The following is a 17442-nucleotide window of genomic DNA, read 5'->3' as shown; positions in this document are numbered from 1 at the left end:
ATTGTCGTATAAATTAGTAACATTTATTTATTTGTTATAATATATTTGATATTTAATACTAATATTTAAAATCAATACCATCCGGTATGAGAATTAGGATTTATTAAATATAATTTATTTTTTTGTACATATAATTTGTCGAGTTTCATTACTGCTTTCATGAATTGACTTGAATTAATCATTCAGCATATGTTTACAATATGATAAAAGAAATGTTTTCTGTTTCACTTCTTTGAAAAGAAACAGTTGATACGCTGGCGTCTCGTTAAATGCATTAAAATTAGTATCAAGGAATGTTAGAGTGCGATTATCAGATGTATCTTCTGCAACAATGAACTCAAACATACTGTACATATATTGCATAAAAGGCATTCTCTCTTTGTCTAATATTATCGCTCTGATGCATGAACAGCTTCGAACGCTTTATCTAAAAAGTTCGATATCTTCTATTTACTATGTACAAATGTGTGAATTTTCAATTTGCTGTTCTGACTATCTTTCTCTTTGAAAATATATATCACAAGCCCCGATTTAAGTACCATTTCATTTAAAGTTTTTTTGTCATGCGTTATTGCATATTAAGGAAACTGGCTAACAACTGTGTAGCAGATGACATCAAACAGGTGTTTCGGGATTGTCCCATTCCTCGGCGTCTTGACGCGATAAGAACCGCACTTGCGAAGCTTCTCGTACCATTAAACTAACAGTGTCGGAATAATCAACAACATCGATGGATCGTTCTCCATCACGTGGTAAACTTTTATTCGAGGAAATCGAGCTACTGTTCTCCTCGCTGCAGTCGTGTTTAAACACGCTATCAGATTGCGAGTGAGTTGGAGTAGATAATTCGGAAACTAACGGCGTGGACTCATCCTCGCTCTCTCCTGGAGCAGGCGAGACAGGTAACGTCCCCATAAGACGGTCTTTCAGTTTGCTTAACTTTTCCAAGCTGGAGTTTGGAACAGAGACCGATAAAATTAACTCATCATTTAAGGTCGAAGTCGAACATCGTTTCTTCATAGGTGTAGAGATAGCCGATTTCATGGGTATATTATTAGCTACATAGTATTCATCTGTTGATTTGGATCTGAAGGCGGGTCTGGGAGAAGGCGGAGGAGACACAAAAAGCGACGCTGGTCTACTACTGATAGAATTGCCTCCACTCTTTCTTAGCTCTTTACGTCCGAACGAACAAGCCGATCTGGTGCTAAGTTGAGATGTAATACTACGTTGAGAGTTCGTACGTTGAAGATGTACTGTCGACTCGAACGAGCTGTCGTCTGACGTCTCTGGTTCATCGTTGACTGGTACCCAGTGTAGAAGTGGATTAGATTGAAGAATCACGTAATCTGTATCTTGAGGGGCCATCGAAATGGATCCTAAAACAAATCTTCATATTATCCAGTTTTTCCTTTTTGGTCGCACGAGATGCATTAAATGTAAGTTGAAAGCTCATCCGTTAAGCGGTGAATGATAAAACATTAAGCATTATAGAAGAGGATTCCTAAATGAAACACGATTAGTTATTAAATTAATTTTTTTTTTTTTTATGAGATGATTTAATTGTTTGTAATATTGTTGTGATTTTGAATAACGATATAAAATTAAAGCACTCGATAAGCTTATAGATCTAGTCTAAGAAAGATAATATCACTTCAAGTTTCCAACAGAGTTTTATTGCCATTCGCATTTATAATATAATTATCCAACAATTCAGTTAGGACAATTGTACATACAGTACCAAAGAACACACGAATAAAGAAGAAAATATAATGATAGTCTTTACTTTGGTATATAAAATGTTTTCTTATAGAAGCTTATCTTTCTAAATATACAAGATCTATCAGCATAAACATCCCAAAAAGAAGTATATTTGTATAACATTCAATGACAGTAACAACTAATTATCACAGCCTGTTTCACAAATGTGTTCATTATGGAAAAATACAGTATTTCTGAATGTATGACTATTAAGCATTAGCATTATATTATTTGCGACAGGAATACCTAGAGTATTTTCCAGAATTTTAGGAATACAAAATGACACAGTTTTCTTTTTCGCAAGCTATACCATTAATGTACTTAAACTACTATACGAAAATGATATTTTTACTATATCTATGATAACACATACATCCAAATCACTACCGTAATAATAATAATAATAATATATTACAATGAATGACATTTTTCTTTTTTTAACACAGACATTCGTTTATATCATTTAATTATAGTAACCCAGTCTCTCGTAACGCGTTGGCACATTTTCAAAAATTTGACACATGTAGAGTCAATAGTAGGATGAAGGTGATAATAATTCTTTTAATTTCTATCATATATATTATACTTAAAATATATATGTATATAAATAAATTAGATTTTTATTGACTGTCCGTTGTATGTAGGTACACCTATCTGTTCATAATACTGCTACGATTTCATCTACGCATGAATATGGGTGGTAAGAAACATTTAAACAACAGTTATATTGACCAAATTTTCCGGCGGAACTGAAACATTGTGGATGATAAGTTTTGAATAACCATCTTCGAATGCAGTGAGGTCATATTGATGCTGTACACACATGATACATGATCGAATTACACAGCTATATCTGATTTAAATTCATTAAAAATTTGTACTATATTCTAGTACGGTGTCACACTTTTGGTCTGGTTGTGGTGGTTCTTGAACTATAACCAGAGGCAGTGAAAGTGGTAGGGGAGAGGGCTCACCTGCAAGTGAGTCTGATGGTACCACTGCAGAAGATGGTACATCTAATACATCTTCACACGCTTCTTCATTTAAAGTTTGTAATGCACCACATATCATCTGTTCTTCTAAAGTTACCTGAAAAATTTAATTACTTGTTTCCCTATTTGATGTTTTAGTATTAAATTTATAATAGTTATTCATGTGTTTTATAAAGGAATTAATATGAAATGTTAAATACGATTTTGCTCACCTGGAACTAAAACCGAGCACGATTGTAATGAGAACAATACTTAATTAATTTATTAATTAATTGTTAGAATAAACATACTTCTATGATTTTATTCATATAGAGTAAAGAAGCTTACTTGTTTTTCCATAATAGATTGTTTAGTTTGATCTCGTCTAGGACCATCGGTTCTTGATGTTCCCTTGTCTTTATCTACATGTGTTGGCACACGTATCGAAGTATTTTGTAAAGCATGATCTTAAATAATAAGAGACAATTTTTATATACATTTGATATTTTATACTTTTATAATATATTACTATTTATATAAATAATCGGTATACGTACCTCCTCCTTTTCGTTGAATTTGTTCCGATCCTACGGTGAATCGAACACTTCGTGAACCTTCTTCTTGTGTGCTAAATGATGAAACTTCCAATTCTCTAAGCGACACAATCACCATACGAAACAATTCCCAATCTCCAAAAGCCATTTTAAGAACCTACAAATAAAGAATTATTATTGACTGCATAATACCTGTCAGTTAAAATCATGGAAGTAAAGCTTACTTTTTTCAACTCCTGTAAATCACAATGCAATAAAACTCTACCATTAATGTTATTCTCTTTAATAACTTGTTTGTACTGTGGTGCTTGATTAGGACTTATACTGTCGATCCTATCAATAAGGTCGCAAATTCCATTTACTGTTAAAGATGATAGTCTTATCTCCAAAATCTCGGACTAAGAAAAAGAAAATTATATAACAATATTGTAATAATAATAGTCATAGTATCATTATAATATCATGTTATATGTATATATACCGGTAATGTTGTAGTTGCAGAGAGTGGTTTAACCGCTGGTTCCATGGGAAGTACTTGCCACGATGGAGTAGTCTGCCAATCGAATGTTGGCTGCATACACGGTTGTACCCATGATGTTGATGGTACCGGTACATGTCCTTGTAGACTTGGTGTTTTAACAAGTTTCATTGTTCGATTTGATAAACCATTTTTATTTACACTCCATGATTCATGTGTATTACTAGGTAAAGTCCAAGGACTATACTGTTTATATGGACCAAGTAGTCCTGATTCTTCTTCCATACTCTGTTGCTCCTCTTTTATTTTTTTCTTAATATAAGGATCGAGATTTATTGTGAATGGTAAGAATATTTTCATATCGCTAACAAGTAAACTCGAACGATGAAACGTCAGGAAAATATCTAGTTTCCGTTCATCTCTATCCATTTCTAACAGAGGTTGAACTTCTTTAAGTACTGGGATTTGGGGTCGTATCCTAATGATTTGAAAAGAAGCATTAAATACAAACCGGTTATTAAAATGTTACGAAGCATTTATTCGGAAAAGACATACTTATCATAAAGACTTTTCAACGACATGGAATCATCTAAACTATCTTCATACATATCGTAATGAAGAATCAACCAAGACGTCCTAAATGGCCATTGTTCAGTAATATTGATCCAACTAGCTAAATGATACCAGTTGAAATCAATTTGGAATGCTTTTAATAATCTTCCTAAAAAGAGGCATATAATATATTAGAAACAAGCAGGACACATAGAAATGAGTCCCTCAGAGATTAGTTGTTTTTATTACCAGTGACATAAACAACATTCATTAATCTTCTCATACTACGAGGATTCACATCACTAAAGTAATCGTCAGTGAGAAGCATTTTATTGAGATCTTGTGCACCGCCCAATCGATTTAAATTGCTACCGATGCTACTTGCGATTGACTCGCTTAATCGTAATTTTCTACTGCCTTTTCTGCTTTGCGGTTTCAACTTTTCATTGCTGTTCATTATAGCAGACTCCGTGCTAAGTCTTCTGTTAGAAACAGAGTGATGCATTGTACTAGTCGCGGTGTAATTTACACTTTCCTCGGCTTCGGTCCACGTAGTTTTTCTACTATGTTGGGCAGTTTGTTGAGCTACTTTTACCTTTCGCAAACCACTGTTTTGCAAATAAAATGGAAGATGCACCATATTACGTAAGTAATCGTGTCCTCCGATATTAGACTCTGTGAATAATCTTCTACTATTGACTTCCACTGCCTGAATGTAAGAAACAAAATTTTATATCATGTAAAAAACTACACATATCACGTTTCATGAAAAGATAATGAAACATTTTGAGATACCTTGGCAATAATATGTGGATCGATCGCTAATATAACAACAAATGGATAACCGTTATCACTGAATAATGCTTGTATAGCATCTAAAACTAACAACACTTTATCTTGTTCACAACTATCCAGACCATCCACAATTATTACTAATCTGCTTTGTTGTGCCATAAAACTATCTAGGCATTTAACCTGTTTTATTTTTTACAAAAATTTTGTTAAGTATAAAGAACAGTTTAATGAAAATACATTATTCAATTATTCAATTAATATGTAATATACCATCTCGGTCATTAAACTGACTTCGCTTCTTAGCGTCTGTATAAAACCTTCGCTTTTTAAAGTCTCTAACTTAGAAATGCTGCGCTGTAGGTGCCGTCTTTGAGAGAAAACAAGTGCTTGCAACGTTCGACTCCATGTATATAAGTTTGCTATTACGCTAACAGCTAGTATTAAGGCAACGGTTATCATAATAATGTGTGATGTAACTCTTTCTATTGTTGGCCTGCGATATTAAAAATCGAAAGAAATAATTAATTATAACAATTTTGATTTTATAGTTTTTCTGAGAAATTGTATACTAACTCGCTGCTAGAAATATCGATGAGATAGACCGTAAGTACGGAAATACCAACGAGTAAACTGCAAAAGCAGAATTCAAATATAACTATATATGGTAAACAACAAAGATGTCTCCATTTCCATGTTGTCGTTGATTTATCTGGTTTTGGTCTGAATGCTCTGTAGAGTCGCGTGGATAAGGAACCAAACTCATTCTCAATGGAATCATAAAGCGATCCTACCATTTGTACTACTGCGTTCTCTCCGGCAGCAGTTGTGCCGACTCGGGTTTGGTCAGTAAAATAAAACTTTATGGGTTGAACAGTGATATCATCGTGAACTCGACCACCAGGAGGGTGACAAAAAATTACTTGTAAAAGCAGTTTCAATGAATTTAATTTTGTAGTCAGAGCTACCGTGAAATTGTATGGCCAATACCAATCATATCTACGATTTAAATATTTCATAATTAAATACTATGAAAATACATAAAGTATATACTTTCAATCTTGCAATCTTACCTTTTGTTAGCATACCAGACAAGTATCAAAAAAGTGTACGTAAAAAAAATAAGACTTATACCACACGCAAGCCCAACAATCCATGATTGGAGGGCAAGACCTATTGTGATACCCACTAACAAAGATACATGAGTTACTACTAAGAATAATAAGACAGAAAATTGGAATACTGGGTCCATCCATTGGCGAGCAAAATTTTTCATTTCCTCTGAAAAAATTATTACCAGTATATGAGTATTTTATGCAATTTTTAATTTAGTTGTTGCATTTGTAAACCATTGCAAATATTACCTCTTAATTTATTTAACAAAAATGATTTTCCTGAACCCCACTTCGCGTAAAGGCCAACAGTTATAGGCGTTGAAAGAGATGGTTCACTGAGGATATCCGCTAACGCACTACTGTACAAGTCGTAACCAAGCATATTTTCATTATCTTCATTGGTATTAAGACGCCCTAAAATGAACATTCAGTTATATTCAGTTGATAGAAAAAAAACAAAAAGGAAGAAAGAAAGAAAAGAGGAACTATATTATGTACTATTGGCTTTATTTAATCTTATTGATTAATGACTTACGTGCACCAAATATTTGTCCAAGAATGGTCTTTGGATGATTGATGTCGATATTATAAGGAGTCTCTCCTTGTCTATTTGGACGGTACAGTAGTTGACTATTTTTTGGATTTCTCAATAGTATCTCAACGATGGCTTTCGATCTAGCTCGCATAGCTATATGTAGCACAGTATCACCTTTTTTATCGGTGGCTGATACTTTAGCTTTTTTGTCTAGCAATATCTGCACAATTTCAGCGTTTCGCGATCGAACTGCCCGTAATAATGGAGTATCACCATCTTTTGTCGCAATTTCTAAATCTGGGTTTGCATTTAATAACAGTTTCAATATTGAAATATTGCCTTTTTCGACTGCTATGTAGGTTGCAGTTTTCTTATCCTAAAATATTTATAAAATTTGAATGGTTGTCCTGAGATACTGATTAAAATACATCGCCAAAAATAATGGAGTCATTTTGGACACAAAGATAAACGAAAAGTATTTTACACTTAAAGGTAAGTAATTTTATTTGTGTAAAAATGAAATACATAAAGTAATATATGATTGATATTTGTACCTTGCCGGCAATGTCGACATCAGCATACTTTTTTAAAAGAGATTCAACCACTCCTCTATGACCGCCTTTCACAGCATGAATTAAATTTGTATCACCAGCCCTATCTTGAATGTTCACATAAGCACCAGCATTCAAAAGAGCATTTGCTATTTCGTGATGCCCCTCTCGGCAAGCTATTGCCAGAGCTGTGCATCCATCTTTATCTAACGCGTTCACGTTTGGTTTATGTTCTAAAAGAAGTAGTACCACCTCCAAGTGATTCCCAAGAGTGGCCACTAGAAGAGCTGTCCACGAGTACTGCAGTACAAAGTTTTATTAATTATCTGAAGATTTCATTGAGAGAGGGAGAGAGAGAAAGACACGGAGAGATTACTTTAGAGATGTGAAACAACCACAAGTTCATATAACTGATCTGTCATCTTTTCTTTGCAAGTGCATAAAAATCTGTAGTCTAATTATCATTTATATAAAACTAAAGTCTTACCATGCCAGCAGTATCGACATTAGCACCAGCTTTTAGAAGAGTATCTACAATTTCTACGTGGCCTTTACGCGACGCCCACACCAACGCTGTAGTACCATACTAAAAATTGAAAAAAATGCATTAACACAGACTTCTCCGACAATGTATGGTAAGTCGCAGTATGGATTTTTCTGTCTCTAGTTAATACATCGCACGTGAACTTAAAAGATGGTAAATATAGATTACCTTGTCACCGACATTGACTTTAGCACCATGAGCAATAAGATCCTTAACAATATCGGGGTAACCCCTGCCTGCGGCCCATAACAACGAAGATATGTGAAAATTTCCATGTGCATTGACGTCAGCTTCTCGTCCTAGTAGCATCATCACCGTCGGCGACCTACCTTTATACGTCGCCCACATAAGTGCAGTCCACCCTCCCTAAAAATAGATTATTCCTTCTTATTACTATTTGTCCGATTTCTTTATGATTATTAAATATTTCATTCGTAACGAAATGAAACTTTAGAGAAACTTTAAAACATGAAATTAGAATATATAGATATAATTAATGACAGAAAAATGTCGTAAAGTGTGAAAATAAAATAGCGAAGTAGGAAAATTAATAGGAAATTAATAGATGAATAAGAAAGGGATCCGTGTACTTAAAGTACTTAGAAAGGAATATCTTCAAAGGGAAAATCTTAAAAAGAAAAAAATTTTTCAATTTACAAAAGTTTGTGCTAAAGCTAAAGTGGTGTAAGCCAAAAAGTTGATTACCGGATAAGGACAAAAAAATTCACTTATTCTGCTATTCACCGAGAAACTGATGAAGATTTATACAACTTCTGCACAAAACAGAATAGAGGTTTTGCTTTCGAGATATGCTATTCAACCAAATAGACAAAGGATTGACTTACACCACTTTTACATTAAACGACTCGTTTAGAATAAATCTCTTTTATCTTTCAAAAATCTAAAAGAAACGTTTAGTTTCTAAAAATGTAAAATAAATATTTTAATTTCTAAAAATTTTAAATAAGCTTTGTTCGCTATCTTTAGCTCGCTAGATATTGAGAAATTGCTCTCACTTTATAACTAATAAAAATATATTAAAGAATTAGAGACCTTACCATGTCTCTGTGTTCCAAATCAGCGCCATGTTCGAGTAATTCAAGGCACACATCTGTGTGCCCTTCCTTGGCCGCACACAATAACGCCGTCCAATTATCCTGAAAAAATTAAATTGTTTATACAATAGGCAGGAAAAAGACATATATAAAATTCAACAGATCATATAACACATAATACTAACTGCGTCCTCTGCATTAACATCTGCTCCATGATTGATAAGCTCTCGTACAAAGTGTATCTTTCCCTTAGTTGCTGCAAGGATGAGGGCTGTACTACCATTCTATTGTAAGAACAACGAAATCAACTATTTAGTATCTGATTATAGACAAAGCCAAATCTATTAAAAAATTATTAAAAATCTTTCAAAATTAGCATAATTAAAGGAAGAGTTAAATCATTCAAAGGGATGAAAAGCATGGTATTAAGAAAGTTTCGACCACGATTACTTTTAACGAGATCTTAATCTTCACAGAAATACGGAAAAACAAATTCAGAACAGAGTCGAACTATACGAACACGCGCATAAAACAACACAAAAGGAATTTTCCTTGAGGTTTCAAGATCATTTGTGTTTTCTTCGATTCTCATAAATTCGTGGAAAAATAATTCAAGACAGAGTTAAACTGTCTAGACACACGGATAAAATAAAGTACGACAAATTTTCCTCCCGACGATTTTTCCTTCAAATTTAAATCATTTTTTAAAATGGAATTGTATATTTATAAAGAATGACAATTTCAAAGGAGATATCTTTAATTTATAAACATTTTAAATATAATATTTCCGACAGAGGGGGGGTGGGGGTACATTTCTCCATGAAATAAAAGCTGATGGAATTAAAAAATATCTTAATCCAAATGGAAGTGGTTATTTTAATGTTACCTCGTCTCGGTCATCGATCAGTACTCGTTTGTTTTCGAGGAAACTTTGAAGACCAGCGAGATTATCGTCTGTGATATAGCTGGCGAGAGATCGGTAGCAGAGTGATACCATCGAGTCAGTCCGATGCAAGGTCTGTGAAAAAAATATCAACTCGTTAAAAATGAGCAAACGATTATTTGAGACTGAACTGTCACGTTTTTATTCGACAATAGAAAGCCTCAGAGCATAGCGAATTAATTGCTGCATAAGTAGTAAATGAGGAAACAGTCGGCAGAAATCGATACTTGGATAACTTGCGTGTGATATTTAAATTTAATATACAGGGTGGTTGGTAACTGGTGGTACAAGCGGAAAGGGGGTGATTCTACGCGATAAAAGAAGTCGAAAATATAGAATAAAAATTTTTCGTTCGAGGCTTTGTTTTCGTGAAAATCGACTTTGAATTTTCGCTCGGTACGCGTGCACTTTATCACGTCTCGTTATAACGGATCTCACTGTAGATCGTTGTCTCGATGGAAAAATTAAAAAAAAAAAAAAAACAAAAATTAAAAAAAAATTTTTATTCTATATTTTCGACTTCTTTTTTCGCGTAGAATCACCCCCTTTCCGCTTGTACCACCAGTTACCAACAACCCAGTATAATATATTTACTGCCTTTCTACTTCTTCTAAAAATATAGAAAATTAAATACTTGATATTTAAATGTTATATCTACTCTATTCCTTAAATTTAATATTAATCCTTAATCAATAATGCTGATTTATAGATGCTCATAAAAATCTCAAGTTTAAAATATTTAAATTAATTTTCAATAAATCAATGTTAAATATTCTGATCCAAACTGTTGTCACAAAAATATAGCGTGTCTTGCGAATTTCTTAATTGTACTAATTTGCCTTAAATTGCGCAATACACGGAACAATTAGCACTTGACACGAGATCAAATGCTAAATACATAATAGTTTACACGACACAGTTAACGTGGTTTTTTAAGAAGTAAATAGAAGTAATGGTTCGACCAAATCAATTACCAGAGTAAAGATTTATCGGGAACATCTCTTTGAAGCCCCAAGTAGAAATAATACAATTTAGTATTTTAGATATTATAATTTAGTATTTTTAACATAAATAGCTTTAGTATATTTCTATAGTAAATTATATAACATGTATATTCAAACTTCCTAATTTTTCGGTCTTTCTATGCCAAGAAAGAAAATCACACAAATTGAGAAGTTTTTAGGCCAATTAGGGCTACTTTTATTTAGAGCAGGAATCGTGGAAAATGTTTCCGTTATCCGACTGGAGAAAACATGCGGTTGTAAATAATTTTCACGATGCATGGGCGCGGCAGGTATACGTAGAGCTTGTACATATTTCAGAGGAGCACAATAGAATATGGGTCAGCGATAACGAATGAATCAGAACCGGTAGAAATTGAAACGCAAGTAGAAAGGATAAGATACAAATGGAACCACGAACGTCGTTGCACAATAGTATTAGGTTGTCCGAAAAGTTTCTTTCGTTTTATAAGGAAATAATAGACGCACAATGATTTTTGTATCATATTAGTTTATTGAATCATGCGCGAATATAATAATAGAAATATAACGAAATGGATCATACCTAATTCAATAAAATAATATAAAACAGAAATTGCTGTTCATCTATTATCATCTTATAAACGAAAGAAACTTTTCGGACAACCTAATATTAGACGACAATCATGTAAAATCTCAAATCTTTGCTCCGGGATAGAAATAAAATTTCAACAAAAATATCCTAAAAATATCCTGATACATATACCTATTCATTTAGGTTTATTTATATATTTTATGTTAAATATTTATCTAGCAATAACATTTTCAAAACTCGAAGCGCACAAATTGTATTTTTGCAGAAAATTAGCATCTTCTGCGTGCGAAAAACATAGTAGATACATACATCACACCTGGAGCTTGTTTGCAAGGCTGTTAATCGCGCTATTAATACGCCATGAAATTAACACTTCAAGCCTTGATACGATTAATAATATTATCAACGATGATTGCTTTCTGATCGAAAATAGATTCGAAGTAATTATTATTTCGCAACAGTCGAATGTTAATAGTCGTGAAATGGTGGTGAAAAGAAAATTTATATAACAACACCTTAAAAGCCGGGACCTTAAAAAATTGTTTAACTTTTTTAAGATAGTAAAAATAATAAGCTGTTAATGCGGCTTTGGTAAGATACGTACATATACATTTCCATTCACACATAAGTTTGATCAATCCATGCGAATCACCTTAATCGTTGGAACGTAGACCAGTATTGGATCCATCTAGCCTGATAAAACACCGTGACTCGTGTTTTACATCATGTTCTCAATGTTAATTCCGTTTACTCACGGACGAATGCGATATCGTTATGAATAAGTACCGGCGAGATCAATTTTAACCGAGTTCAACGAAATCCTATTATACAACTTACGTTTTATAACTTGCGTGCTATTCAATCAAATATCTATTCGCATCATTAAAAAACAAAAAAAAAATTAAAAATAAAGAAACGTTACCTCCGAAATATTTACTCTTTTACTGTCCAAAAACTTGAGAAGTTTGAGATCTTGGTTAATATATTAGTTCTACGATACAGTAGAATTCCATTTATGTGAATTTTTCGGAGGACAAATATTATTTTTCGTTCACATAATAGGAGTACGTTCGGATAAATAAATTTAACTAGCAGAAATTCAGTTAATCGAGTACTAACTAAAATTTCACTGCAATAAATGAAGTTCTATCGTAGTTGCTACCTAAATCTTTATAGTAATTCAGACCTTGCGTTTTATCTGAATTGGCTATAATAAATTAAACGAGCAAGGATAATACATTCAACGAAATCTTGTAAATATATACAGTACAAAAGCGTGGAATTACTTCTCCACTTGTGCTTATATTGAATCACCTATTAATTTTATAATTAATCTAAAATTAATCCTACAAATATGAATAGTAGTGTTCTTTACTTCGATGAAATTTTTAACCAAAGAATTTCTTAAGTAGATGCGAAGATTTCAAAATTGTAATCTTTCTTTAAATTCTTAATTACTATGACATACATAGTGAAGCTTGTGGCAAGCATAAATCGCAAAATTTTCAAATAAATGCTGTTGAACTGGTTAAACGTAACGAGAACGTTTGAAAAGTTTCGATAAAATAGAACACAAACTGGAATCATGCGATAGTCATTACTTATCACTTCATCAAAGACGTTACAAGAAATTTATGTTCATTACTGTGCCAAAAGTTTGAAATGAGCGATACAGCGACGAGTAATAGAATTAACGAGATTACAAGCCATTCAAAGATACCAAAACTACTACCAGGAACGATGATTAATGACCATTGACCGTGACATTGTTAAAGTATCCTTCCTTGAAATTTCACGATCTAACATGAGCATCATTGCCACTGGAATATTTTATTCCTGTTCAATTATTTTATTTCAACGAATGCTTCAGATAATCTGTAGCCAACGATTAAATATTTCTTCTGAATTTAATTAAAAAGAAGTGTCAAAAAAGAAAAACAAAATAATTGGCAAAAAAAGAAATATAAGAAACATCTAAATCCAAAAAACGATTGACTCGATCAAGCACGATGTTCCGTTAAATCTTTTACATTAAATATTTATAAAAAAATATCCAAGTATCTGTCCTTGATATCTTCATTCACCGTAAAAGACGTAGAACATATAATTCTATAAGGATATACACAGATAACAGAGACACAACAAACACTGTAAACCCTCTTTCAGACATTGTTCAACAACGAATTATTCATCCTAGTATCTGCTCTTAAAGCATTCGTGTCACATTTCTATTCCCATCATTACTTTAAAATTATTAAAAAACTTTCTCAAAATAAAATTAGACGCCAAAATTAGATTAAACTCACACACAGTAATAAGTGGAAATGTTAAAACAATAAGACGATCCTGAGAAAGCTTGTGACTATTGTAATTCTTCTTTCAAACATTACTTAACGACGAATCCATCCTGGCATCTCCTTTTCAAACGTTCGTGTCGTATTTCCATTTGTGGCATTGATTTAAAATCGTTAAAAACCTTTCCTCCTTCTAAACAAACTAGATTTTCAAATAAGGTGGATTAATGTCATACACAGTAGTAAGCGTAAATGTTAAAACATCAAGAAAGTGCTGAAACAGCTTCTTATTAATGAAAGCGGTTCCTCTTGCTTGATAAAAACATTCAAAAAGTAAAACCGGCTGATCTAATCTTGAAAAAGTCTACGATCACACAGCTTCTTATTAATGGAAGCGGTTCCTCTTTCCTAGTAAAAACACTCGAAAAGAAAACCAGAGTAAAACGGCGATCTAGGACAGCGACTAACCGTTTGCGAGTGTCTGCGAATTCCAAAGTTGAACTTCCGGCCAGGTTCACCATCGGTGGCTGGCGCGGTGAACGTGAATGTGGGTACATGAAAATACGGGAACACGTGGTGATGATGATGGTGATGATGATGATGATGCGAATGATGGTTCGGATCCTCCTCTTCGCCTTCTTCCTCGCCTGAAATTGGTTGCGACCCAGGTATATGAAGTCGAAGGAATGGTAACTTCATCTTCAACCCGGTTACTCCGCTTCTTTCTGGTATCTGCTCGCTGATAGACGAAATGTTCGACAGTTCGTTTCCATTCGACGTGGGCAATAAACAGTTTGGAACACCTGGATAAGCGCTGGCTAAGCTGGGAGCTAAACTCGAACAAATCGCAGCATTTGCTATGCTGGACCTTCTAATAGGATTAACGCTGGTTCCTGATAAAACATTTTGATAGTTGGCAGTTCCTGATTTTTCTCCCGAATCTAGATCTATGTTTATAGCAGGCAATGTCAATCTTCTTTGCGTACTCCTCTGATTGCCTCCTTCTTCTGAATTTGTACAATTTACATCATTTTTCGGAGTCTTGATGGAGTCTTGTCGAGTTTGAAGAGGATCTTCTAATATTTTGGATGGATAGGTGTTTTCCAGACTGGAGGAATTATTGGAAAACGCGGACATGACTTTGTAATAACGTCTGATTAGAAGAGGAGAGACAGAGACTGCCGACGGAGGAACTGCTTTAATGGATTCGATATTTGGATGAGTAAGAATCTGCGAAGTCTCCTGAATTTCTGCAGCTGTCACCGATTGTGCTTTTTCTCTTGGTTGATCGAGTAATCGTAAATTTTGTAATGTTACGCCTGTAGGATCTTGAAGACTTCTCTTGCGTTGCATGGAAGTATTTAAATTGGAAGATTTGTAGGTTTCGTACGAAGAAAGAGATCTATGGCGTTTAAGTTCTGAAGGATTCGATGTTTCGAAAGGAAGAAAACTCGAGGTCGAGCCGCGCTCCAATTTCTTTGTCAAATCTACATTCTCGTAGGAACTTTCGTTGATGATATACTTAAACTTCGAGCAGAGAACGCCGAAGTTTTGGTCCGCACTGATCGATCGTGGCGAGCTTCCGGAAGCGGAGATTTCATAATTTTCGTTAGGAATTTCGCTGGAAGCAACCGAAAATCGTGTTTCACTTTCCCAATTATCGCTTTGCGTCTTTTCAATCTTCCCGCAATTTTGCGAATCACCCGACAAATTTTCACCGTTTGCGAATTTATCGATCCTCTTCTTCTGGCTAATCGATTCTCTCGAATCAATTTCTTGGGAAGGTCCACTATCTGATCCATCGGAAGAAGTTTTGAACTCGAAGCCTCGTACTTCTCTTCCCTGTTCGTTCAATGTTCTATCGACAAATTTCTCTAACAAAATTTGTTGTTGGCCGACTGATCCTTTTGAAGATCGTCCCTTTGAGTCACCAGAATTTTTTGACGACTTAAATCCGAAGCTTTGTGCTTTCTTTTCCTGCTCGTTCCAAGTTCTTTCTACAAATTCTTCTGATAAAATTTCATTGGCTGTTTGGTCGTTTGCAAACGAACGTTCTTCTCTGTTGATTGCAAGATCTTGCGCTTGTGATTCTTGCGACGCAACTACTATACCAGAATCCGCTTCAATCGTAATGGAGAATCTTCTATCGGTTTCTCTAGCTGCATCTTCCGCTTCTTTGTTCTCTTCGTCCCCTTCTTCCTCGATGCTGATTCGAAAATGATGTGTCGCGATCTTGACACGATCGTCTTTGGCCTTCCGCATTGCATTCTTTCCTCAACGTGCTTCGACGATACTCCAAGATAAAGCTTACTATGGATAAATACGTGGAAAATTTACGAGATTCCTTTCTTTCTTTTCGAAAACAAACACTGTGGCTGTTTGAGATATTGATATTTTTAAACATTTGGCCATTTGTTCAAATATTGGTATGATGTCTTTGACCTATAATTCTTCTTTTATCGAATCGCGTTGATAAGAGAAAGCGTGAATATTTTTAAAAATATTGGAGTGTCGTGTGGATAGAAATTATCACGATTGCAGCGCGCTCGATAATAAAGATACGAAGTAAAAATAAAAATAAGAGAACAATAGAAACAAACAGTTCGGACGGAAAGTCATTGGGAGATTTTGATTTTGAAAAATATTAAATAATTGATGTCCTACGTTCTAAGAACTTTTGCTTCGTATGACGTTGCTGATGTCGCTGCAAGACAGTTATTAGAGATATGCATTCTGGGAATAAGAATTCTAACGATTTATATTATCGAGATGAGTCGTAAATTTTTATAAGATCCTACTTTATGAAACTATTTCGTTGAAATGACGAAGTATCATAAAATCGGCCGAGAAATAAGGTCGTAAAATGAGTCGCTGTTTCAAGGACAATGAAGGAAAGTTTAATACGATCAAGTACTCTACATTTTATCAATCTCTACAATTCTATCAAAATTTATAATCTACCATATATTATAAAAGACGAACCCTGCAGAATTCAATATACGATGAAATATCCTCAATTTTAAATTATGAAAGTTAGATTCTGTAGAATCCAAAGCAGAATAAAGTAGCTTCCGTTTCATCCACGTTAAATCATAAAGGACACATTTTATAACATCACAAAAATACAATAAAATATGCTCTATCTCATCGACATCAACGAATAAAAATAAAACCCTACAGAATTCACGATGCAATAAAATATACCCAATCTCATTAACTTTGGTAAAACTCTACAGTATCCAAAATAAAAGGAATTACATATCTTGCATTTCACCAACTACAATTCAGATTCTAGAAAATTCAAAATAGACTAGATTAGAACAGAAATGGGACGAATTATCTTCCATTTCATCAACTGCAACTTAAATTCTATATAATTCTAAATAAAATGGAGAAGGAAGAATTCATAAACTATCCTCAGAATAGTTAGAATTCGACAACTATTCTCCACTCGATCCACTTAAAACCACATTCAATACCGTAAAAAACCGACCCGCGACAAGTTAGCGAGCCTGAGCATCCTTTCCAAATTTTTCGTAGTCATCCCTTTCTTCCTGCCTCTTCCTTTTCTTCACCTCGTCCAGCACCAAGGGCTCTCGGAACCAATGACAAACGCGTTTATCTCTCTCTTTATGTATAAGTATATCTAATGCACGCGGATCTAGCCAGATCTAGCGGAACGCGTGCGATCTGCGACGCCAGCAGATCGTTTAAGACCATCG

General features: G+C 34.0%; 1 protein-coding gene and 1 long non-coding RNA gene across 12 annotated transcripts in view; one reads left to right on the top strand and one right to left on the bottom strand.

The window, feature by feature from the left end:
- Positions 1–85: 85 nt before the first annotated feature.
- LOC117243400 (kinase D-interacting substrate of 220 kDa) overlaps positions 86–17442 on the bottom strand; it is a 44363-nt gene continuing 27006 nt past the window's right edge. For 4 of the 10 annotated variants that reach the window (XM_033510856.1, XM_033510854.1, XM_033510852.1 and 1 more), the window contains 21 exons: positions 9795–9926; positions 9094–9192; positions 8912–9010; positions 8022–8219; positions 7797–7895; positions 7313–7609; positions 6759–7134; positions 6473–6637; positions 6182–6389; positions 5685–6107; positions 5382–5604; positions 5112–5291; positions 4566–5025; positions 4320–4485; positions 3768–4242; positions 3511–3684; positions 3290–3443; positions 3081–3199; positions 2966–2971; positions 2736–2850; positions 86–1379 (listed from right to left, as the gene is read on the bottom strand). In XM_033510856.1, the coding sequence (XP_033366747.1) occupies positions 616–1379; positions 2736–2850; positions 2966–2971; positions 3081–3199; positions 3290–3443; positions 3511–3684; positions 3768–4242; positions 4320–4485; positions 4566–5025; positions 5112–5291; positions 5382–5604; positions 5685–6107; positions 6182–6389; positions 6473–6637; positions 6759–7134; positions 7313–7609; positions 7797–7895; positions 8022–8219; positions 8912–9010; positions 9094–9192; positions 9795–9905 (4911 nt within the window). In that variant the 5' untranslated portion in view covers positions 9906–9926 and the 3' untranslated portion in view covers positions 86–615. Of the gene's footprint in view, positions 1380–2735; positions 2851–2965; positions 3005–3080; positions 3200–3289; positions 3444–3510; positions 3685–3767; positions 4243–4319; positions 4486–4565; positions 5026–5111; positions 5292–5381; positions 5605–5684; positions 6108–6181; positions 6390–6472; positions 6638–6758; positions 7135–7312; positions 7610–7796; positions 7896–8021; positions 8220–8911; positions 9011–9093; positions 9193–9794; positions 9927–14188; positions 16031–17199; positions 17411–17442 lie in introns of those variants that run through there. The other 6 variants (XM_033510848.1, XM_033510855.1, XM_033510858.1 and 3 more) reach the window with 6 other exon arrangements.
- On the top strand, positions 677–2966 carry LOC117243403. Of its 2 annotated transcripts, XR_004495456.1 has the most exons (3): positions 677–902; positions 995–1439; positions 2406–2966. It is a non-coding gene; the product is annotated as an uncharacterized LOC117243403 (long non-coding RNA). The 2 variants fall into 2 exon arrangements; XR_004495455.1 differs by lacking the exons at positions 677–902; positions 2406–2966 and adding an exon at positions 2235–2389 and having other exon boundaries at positions 1304–1439.

Source organism: Bombus vosnesenskii, unplaced genomic scaffold, assembly GCF_011952255.1.
Source record: "Bombus vosnesenskii isolate JDL3184/JDL3185 unplaced genomic scaffold, Bvos_JDL3184-5_v1.1 scf7180000013265, whole genome shotgun sequence".
Lineage (NCBI taxonomy): Eukaryota > Metazoa > Arthropoda > Insecta > Hymenoptera > Apidae > Bombus > Bombus vosnesenskii.
This window is presented reverse-complemented; position numbering and strand designations above follow the sequence as displayed.